The sequence below is a fragment of the Elephantulus edwardii genome, unplaced genomic scaffold (assembly GCF_000299155.1).
Source record: "Elephantulus edwardii isolate Elephantulus edwardi_28Jun2011 unplaced genomic scaffold, EleEdw1.0 scaffold00063, whole genome shotgun sequence".
Lineage (NCBI taxonomy): Eukaryota > Metazoa > Chordata > Mammalia > Macroscelidea > Macroscelididae > Elephantulus > Elephantulus edwardii.
The window spans coordinates 8791889-8800816 of NW_006399813.1; the positions used below are offsets into that span (position 1 = coordinate 8791889).

Genomic DNA, 8928 nt, shown 5'->3' on the forward strand with positions numbered 1-8928 from the left:
GTCAGAGGTGATTGAAAATACCACAGCCTGGATCTGCGCATCCTACTCTTTAAAGTGTCACCCCTGTTCTTTTGCACTTTGGAGAAATCCTTGACAGGACCCAAAGCAAAACATCTCTTTCTCTTTTTCCTTTTCCTTTTCCTTCCCTTCCCTTCCCTTCCTTCTTTTTTTTCTTTTTTCTTTCTCTTCTCTTCCTCTCCCCTCCCCTCCCTTCTCTTCCCCTCCCCTCCCCTCCTCTCCTTTCCTCTCCTCTCCTCTGTTCTCTTCTCTTTTCTTCTCCCCTCTTGCTTTCTTGACTGCTGGTGCCATGGGTGTTAATTGTGAACCATCCTTTCCTATATAAATATTTTCCAGATAAGGATTTTGAAAAGCAGGGAGTAAAATTCCTTTCCTCCAGTTATCCATCTTGTCCGTAGCTCATCTAAGGCTTTGCTCCCCTTCTCCCGACGCACACTCTCTACACACCTGCACAACAGTGACCAGCCACTGCTGAGTCAACTCTGCCTGGTGGTGACCTTACAGTGCTTCATAGAACCTTCAGCAGCTCGTTCTTTTAAGATACAAATTGCCAGGCTTTCCTTCTGAGGTGCCTCTATGTGGGCTCAAACTTCCAACCTTTTGGCTAGAGGTCAAGCACTTAACTACATCACCAAGGACCACACAGATAGCGTAGGCTATGCATACCCGGGGGGTGGGGGGTGAGAAGCACATGCATCTACTATCCCTCCGACAATGGATGAGTGCTCTGGTATAGCAGATGAGAGGGGGAGGGTCTGACTCTCACTCAGAGCCCCCAGACCCAGGCTGAGCTGCAGCATCCCACTGCCCTAGAATGTCCTGTTCTGGAATCATCCGACCCTCTGCAGACCAGTGGGGTGCTGATTGCAAGACTAAGCGGGGCCCTTTAACCAACATTAACCTAATTGCTGAGTGATAGATGGGGAAGCACCAGCATATGGTGAGCCATTACCATGCCCGCTAAGCCTGCCGGGGCCCGGGTCTCTGCACCGCGCCTGGTTAGCCAAATTCATCTCTCAGAGACATCTGTAACGATTGTGCCTGCTGCTCCCTGCCCAGGATGGAAGCTTTAATGATGTTAGCAAACTCTGAAACCTCAAGAGCAGTAATGAACCTGGCACGGCGGGGAACCAGGGCTGCATCAGGCCAGCGTCCAGGGTGCCCGCACCCTCCTGTCTGCCCTTGTGCCTGAGGAGACACGGAGGTGGTCTCCTAAGGTAATTGTGGTCTTGGCTGGGACTAGAGATGGCTGTTCACCTCCCCAGGCTCCAGCTGTGGCCTCACTTCCATCTTGCTGCCTTTCTGTACTGATCCTTCCTGTGGTGCAGGTGTGGAACATCTGCCTTCTGAACGCAGCAGAAATGCCTTCGTTCCTTTAGTCTCCGTGTTCTCATCATATCCATGTGTCCTCGAGACCCCGTGTCACAGAAAACAGGGTCTCTATTTGCCTGATGAGGGTCCAAGAGACCAAAGGGCTTGCTACAGTCTCAGGGTGGGCACACAGAGGCTCCAGGACAGGAAGAACTTTTAATACCACATCTCTTGATGTTTTGATGTCCAGCTATCATTATTGCTTGGCTGTAGCCCCTTTCCTCTGGGTTTCTGTACCATCCCAGCAAATACATGACTGGGCTCTCTGGGGACCCAGGGCAGGCCCTTGAGACCAAGGCAGATGCGAATCAGTGAGCCTCGAACCTTGGCCATTGGGGGAGCATGCTGGACTCTGGAAAGACCTCTCCCCTCAGGGATCTCTGCAGATGCTTGCACTTCCTGCCCCAGGTTATTCTGCCTCCTTTTCTGGTTCACATGAACTACTGATCTACTAATATTTCCCTTTCTGTCCCTGAGCGACCCAAAACAGTGGGCACACTCAGTGGCTTAACGTAAAGGTTGGTGGTTCAAGTCTACCTAGATGTGCCTTGGAGGAATCTACTTCTGAAAATAACCTTGTGAAGCACATTTCCACCCTGACGTGCATGGAGTGGCTATGAGTCAGAGGTGCCTGGACAAGAACTGAGTAGTTCTTTTTATGTGGACCTGATTACCCTTCCTCTGAGATTGACTCTTTGTCCGGACACGGTTCTAAATGAAGGAACAGGCCTGAGGCCATCTTCTGCCCTCATGTGTCCACGGAGTCACTGCAGGCCCCTCCCCAGGTCTTGGTGTTCTCTCTTCTTGTCTCCCACCCTTATGGAGGCTACCCTGGGGGTTATCCATCATCCTACATGATGGACAGGAGGTCTCTGGCCCTCAGAGCCAAACACTTGGGAACCACGACCTCTCCAGGTCACCCCTGCCCAGGAGTTGTGTCCCATCACCACTGTGGAATGCAATGAGCAGGAATCGGGAGACCAGAATTCCAATTCTGCGTGACCTTGAGAGAGTCACCCCACTTCTCCAAGCCTTTGCTCCCTCTTGCTTTGAAAATGGAGATGCCGATATCTACTTCTCAGGGTCCTTACCAATTAATTAGAAGTGAGAGAATGGATGAGAGAGTGCTTGATAACGGATGAAGCGATGTCATTTTTATGGCTACAATGAATGGTTGGCTCTGGGGAGGGTGGGGGAGTGGGCCTGTGGCGGCTGAGGGGAATTCTGAGGGAAGGAGGCTCCTCCCTACAGGCAAGCCCTTGACCGTGTTCTTAGCGCCTCTTATTGGGCTGTGTTCTCCGCAGGATGAGGGTGACCTGACCTGCCTTTCTGTGACAGATCATGCTGGATGAGCCTGCTGCACCCCACCTCTTTCCTTTTTTGAGGGAAGAGGCCTCCCTGCCTGCACCCTCCCACCCCCAGCTTCATGCCCACCTTCTGCCCACCGACTCCACAGTGGCCGCCGCTGCCAAATGAACACCCCAAATTGGAACATATGTCACTCCTGGAGCCCCGTCCGCCTGTCCGCTGCTGCATGCCTATTTTCTAATTTCCAGCTGACATTTCCCTTAGTGAAATAAATGAATTTGCTCCGGCGGAGGCCCTGCTCGGATTAAGCTGCTGTCAGAGCCCCATGCGCCAAACAAATTGTTGCCCGCAGCCCACCATGCCGGATGCATGCCAATGGGGGCCGAGGAGGAGCCAGGTCTTGTCGGGGAACTGGCTCAGTCAGGCCCGCGGGCAGGCGGAGGACGAAGGAGTGGCAGTGTCACTGCTGGGAGCCCAGATGCCAGAGGCGGCAGGGAACAGGGCCCTCGACAGAGCAGACCTTCTGAGGGTGAAGGTGGAGCAGGAGAGGCTGCTGGGAAGGTTTTGTGGGGCAGGGTCCATGAGAAGAGCAGGACCCAAGGTGAGTCCTGGGAGAATGCAGGCTAAGCCCCCACCCCCTGCCCTAGGCTCCCATGGGAAGCAAACCCCCTGGGTAAGAAGACCAGGGCTGTGGGGTGGACTCACTGCTCAGCGACGATGTACTCCCCCGGGAGGGGCGTGCAGGGCACCCCAGCCACCTGCACGTGGTGGGCGATCTCAGAGAAGTCCAGGCCCAGGTTCACACCGTGGATGGTCACGCGAGTCCCTCCTTCTGGTGGCCCCGACACGGTCAAGATCTGCAGGAGGAAGAGGGGTTAGCAGACTTGGGTGGCTACAGGACCAGAAACGGCAGTGTCTTCTCCCTGGAGGGAAACTTAGACCTCAGAGGGACAACAGAGTGCAGAGGAACTGTGATGTGCTCTGCAGCTTTTAGCTTATCTGTTGTTATGTATTGTCTAGTCAGACTCGACTCACAGCGGACAGCCCATGGTTTTCACAGGGAGCTGGCAGCACAGGCAGAGAGTGCCCATCCTTCTCCCGTGAGCAGCTGGTAGATTTGAACCATGTGTTTTGGGATTGCACTGCAGTTTCTTATCACTGGCCTACCAGAGTGCCCCTGTAGCTTATCTAGGATCCTAAAATAATCTGGTTTACACTATCTCCTCAGTTCTTTAGTTCAATTGTCCGTCATTCATCATTCATTCACTTATCCATCCATCCATCCATCCATCCATCCATCCATCCATCCATCCATCCATCCTTCCATCTGAAGTAACAGATTGTTAAAAACAACCTATTTATCAGGAAAAGGACTGGATTCAGAGACAGAAAAATCATTGTTTCAGATGTGCTTCTAATTCACTGTCGCTGAATTTGTGAACTCAGCTGATTCCACTTGATTGTGACAAGTCACACAATCTCTCCAAACCTCAGCCCTTAGTTGTGACATGGGATAATCACCTCTACCAGCTTTATGGGGAAACTTGGGAGCTCCAAATAAAGTGGTGCATTTGGGTGCACTCCTTAAACCAGAAAGAGCTCTGTCACCAGTGATGTCATACATAGGAGGGGTGGGGCTGGGGTTGCAGGCTGCACTTGGTGATTCTGTTAGAAGTAATGACACCAAAGTGAGTGTCTACAAACTTTCTGTGCTGCGTTTCATTAGAAATTTAATATATGGGTTAAAATAAAAATGTCCCTGCAGTTAGTTATAACAATAATAACATTTATGTGTAAGCCCAGTGTACAAATGTAAGCCATACATCCATATAAATATCTGTATTCTTACAAGGCTAAGCCTCTGTTAACTTCTTTTTTTAAGTTCCTGAATGTGCTGTTCTGGGAGCTGGCAGTATCATCCAATTACAAGAAGGACCCCTGGAATCACGTGCTTGTAGCTCCAGGTGCTACAACACACGCTGTTGCTTTTGTTGCTGCCGGGGGGTTTATCATCACTGATACTGTAAAATTTTCCTCATTTTAGATACAATAATACAACACTGAATACAGCAAGGAGGTTGGCCCAAGATAGGACATGGTTCAGATGTGTTGTTCATAGGGTCTCCATGAGCTTGTTTTTGACACTATCTACAATAGGTTCAGTGTTGTGGTAATTAGTTGTGAACCTATATTGTGTTGTTGTTAGGTGAGGTCAAGTTGAGAATGACTCATAGCAATCCAATGAACAGCCAGTCTGAACCCTGTTCTATCCTGCTCTAGCCATCATCTTTAACAAATTAGCCCATTGCTGAAGACACAGTGTCCATTCATCCAGTCAATCTCAGACAAGTCCAAGCCCAGGTTCACACCAGGGTCTGCACTGACCCTACATCTTTCCAAGCACTGATGTCTCTTTCCAAGGAATAGCCTAGCTACGTGTCCAAAATATGAAAGACAAAGCTTTGCCATCTTTACCTCCAAGGAGCACTCTGGCTGCACTTTCCCCAAACATATCAGTGAACCTATAGCAACGACTTTTACTTGGGGGCTGGGGAGAGTGATCCTTCATTGCCTTCATGCCAGCACTGACTCATAGCTGACCCTCCAAAGGATTTTCAAAGACAGGAGGAGACGGCCCTTCTTGCTCCCAAAGAGAAGCTGGAGGATTCAAACCACCAGTTTTTAAGTTGGCAGTGCAACTCCTCACCTGCTAGATCACCAGTGCTCCCCAATAATTTAACAGAGAAAAGTTATTTAAAAAGTCACCCACTCAGTTACAAGAATGTTATAATGTTATAATTCACTGTAGAAGTATTTTATAAAACTATTTTGTCGTTAGTATTCATATACTATTATATGCCACATCCCATCAATTTGCAGCTATATTCATTACATATTATTGATTGAAACGGATAAACATTCCTAAGGATTCTGTATGGTCTGGTGACACCACGAGTTACATGGCTGAATGACACAGACTCTAGTGACGGGCCTGTAATGGTGAGGTGTGATCAATGCTAATTGAGTCTAGAACTTATGGGGGGGTGGTTACTGTGAGAAATGGGGCTGGAAATTTGCCCTCAAGGAACATACAGTCAACTAGAACGAGATAAAAGAAGTGTATAAATAATGCCGATGCTGGGATGCAGTGATAAGATAGGGATAAGGAGAAAGCTGTGGGAGCTCCCAGGAGTGTGGGATTATGGCTGGCTCGAGGGGGGTGGATCAAAGAAAGCATGCTTGACGTTTGGTGTTCTGTAGGGGGGGAAAAGTTCCTGTGACATATGCTAGCAACATGAAGAAACAACTTTAGGGTTTTCTGAATCTCTGTTGCCTTTCTGTGAGTAAAGATCATTTCTTTTTTCATTCCATAATTCAGTCATTAAATGCTGACACAGCCTCACGTAGCTTTGACCCAATAGGAAACAGAACTGCAGAATCAGGCTCCCCTAAGGTGGAAGCTTCCGTGTGGGCATAGACCAAGTTCTCAGAAAAACTCAACTCTTTGCAATCCAGCAGATCCCAGAGAAAAATCTACACTTTGTGGTATCAAGTTCTCTTGAAGCCAAGGGCTCTAGGCAACCCTAGGCAACAGGGAAACACATAAATCCAGAATGAACAGAGGGCCCAGTGGGATCTTGCCCCAAGATCGTGATTTTACTGTGAGAAAAATGAGTAGTGGTGAAGTTGTGGGTGTGATTACAGCCTTGTTCAGGGTGCACACATGTTGTTGTTGTGTACCGAGTTGGAACTGACCTAGAACTGACCCTCCAGCAGGTTTCCAGAGGTAGTTAATCACACGGAAGGAAACTGCCCAACCTTCTCCCACAGAGCAGCTGGTGGATTTGAACCGTGTGCTTTTGAGATTGCAGTGCAGCTTCTTGCCACTAGGCTATTAGAGCTCTGCTGGTGTGCACATAGTCGTGAAAAGCTCTAGTGCATGAGGAGCAAAGCAATGCCTTGACGGAAGGATCTAGGAGCTCAGGAAGCCACTGGGACCTCCCTGATGGGGTCTCTGAGAAGGTCTGCAGTCTATGTCCCTGGGCACTTATGGAGAACTTTCTCCTGAGTCTCGCACATGCTGATGGGGTGGTCCTGCAGGCTTTGGGGTCAGCTGTCCTCAGGACCAGAGAAGGATGGATGAAGATGTTGTCAAAGGGCCTGGAGGCATCCTATCAACTTTCTTCTCCTCTAAAGGGACATCCTTCCATCTGTGTGACAGACACCATGAGTTTGGCCATGAACTTGACCACCAATCTCCACGTGACAATGAGCAGAGAAGAAGGTGACAGTGCTGGTGAAGCCAATTCTCTCCTTCTCATGCTGCTTGCATTGTGGACTGTAAGGAAGCTGGCTGTGAGACTTGAAGTCAGAGCTTCAACCTTCCATTCTTGCTGATCCTCCCTGTAGAATTTGCACGGCACATCCCCTTCTCCCCTCAGCCAGCCCAGGATAAGAACACTCTCATCTGGGGCCCCCATCATCTTGTCTGTGCTCGGATGTGGAGGTGCCTCAGAGGCATCTTCAAGTTCCGGGGTGGATGTTGGGGGCGCAAGGACCACTTAGAGGAGCTGATATGATAAACCCATGGTGCCCCCGGCTTCTGGGTCACTGAGGACTTTAAAAGCACCAGGCAGTTCCAGACTGTGGCTGTTCTGTGCTCCCTCGGTGTGATTTCCCCTCAGGTCCTTGGATCTTGGGCTCTGAGGGATGGGCCTCCGTTAATGAGAAACAGAGGGGCAGCTTCCTCCTTCTGCTGCAGGAGAGCGTCATTGGTGAAAATATACTTCTGGCTTCAGACATTCCTTTGATCTATGAGGAATACGCTCTCCCCACCCCTCTACTCCCCTCCCCTTAGCCACCTGGATACCATGATCCCACCTCCCTCAACAATGACAGAAAAACGGTGATTGGCTCTCTGTCTTCCCCCACCTTTATTTATAAAACTGCATTCTTTGTGCTCACTGAAGTTAATTACAACCTTTCAGAAAAACTGTGAAGTGAAATCTTTCTGGAAAGCCTAAAAATATTTCCGTCTCACAGGTAGCATGTGGGGCTTGTATTGTGGGGACTCCTCTGTGGCATTCGTAGGTTCCTTGGGGTAGCGCCCTCCTGCTGGAAGGGGAGTCGTAGTATTTATTCCCTTCTGACATTCTAGGGCAGGTGTCAGAGACATGGCTTCAGTGCTGGAAGGCAGGAAGGCTGGCTGGTTACTACAGATCTGGTCAGAAGTCAGCCAATACGGTTTCAAGAAGGAAGATCATTTCTATAGTTCTAAAATTATTAGATAGATAAATAACAGCTGCCGAGTTGACTCTGATTCTTAGTGACTTATGTTCAAGAGAGCAGGATGTTGCCCAGTCCTGCGTCATCCTTCCAATGAGTATATTTGAGCCCACTGCACTGGCTACTGTGTCCATCTATCTCACTAAGGAGGTCCCTTGTCCTTGCTGGGCCTCTGTGCCATCAAATACAATCTCTTTGGCCAGTAAATTTATCTCTTCTGATGACATGCCAAAAGCAGGTGAATCGGACAGTGTCATCCACGGTGTTTTCGCTGTCTGCGTTTTGGAAGTTCCTCACTAGGCCTCTCTTAGTTCAGAAGGTCCACTGAAATGTGTCCACCATGGGTGATCCTGCCGGTATTTCAAATACTAGTGGTATAACTTCCAGCTTATGCAAAAATAACCAGAACAGCACATTGGCTGAAAACTACCAGAAATACAAGCTGGGTTTAGAAGAGGCCATGCTACTAGAGACATTATCACCAATTTCAGATGGATCTTGGCAAAAAACAAAGAGTACTAGATGAATGTCTGTCTGTGTTTCAATGACTCAGCAAAGGCATTTGACTGTGTGGATCGCAACACATCATGGCTAACATTGAGGAGAATGGGAATCCCAGAAGACTTGATTGGGCTCATGTGAAACCTATACTTGGGCCAGGAGGAAGTTGTCAGAATGTTGTTGTTGTTGTTGTTATGTGCCATTGAGTCGCTTGCGACTCATAGCGACCCTATGTACAACAGACCTAAACTCTGCTCTGTCCTATACCTATCACAATGTCTCTGCCACTCCCATCCCGATTATCCCAGTCACTGAATCAATCCACCTCATAGAGGGCCTTCCCCTACTGCGCTGTCCCTCCACCCTCCCAAGCATGATGTCCTTCTCCAAGGACCGGTCTCTCCTCACAACATGTCTAAAGTATGTTAGACGGAGCCTCAGAAT

At 49.1% G+C, this 8928-nt stretch overlaps 1 protein-coding gene across 2 annotated transcripts in view; it reads right to left on the minus strand.

The window, feature by feature from the left end:
- The window catches only part of PLXNA2 (plexin A2), a 297126-nt gene that overhangs the window by 43972 nt on the left and 244226 nt on the right, over positions 1-8928 (minus strand). For both annotated transcript variants that reach the window (XM_006887939.1, XM_006887940.1), the window contains one exon: positions 3403-3554. In XM_006887939.1, coding sequence (XP_006888001.1) covers positions 3403-3554 — 152 coding nt within the window. The remainder of the gene's footprint in view (positions 1-3402; positions 3555-8928) is intronic.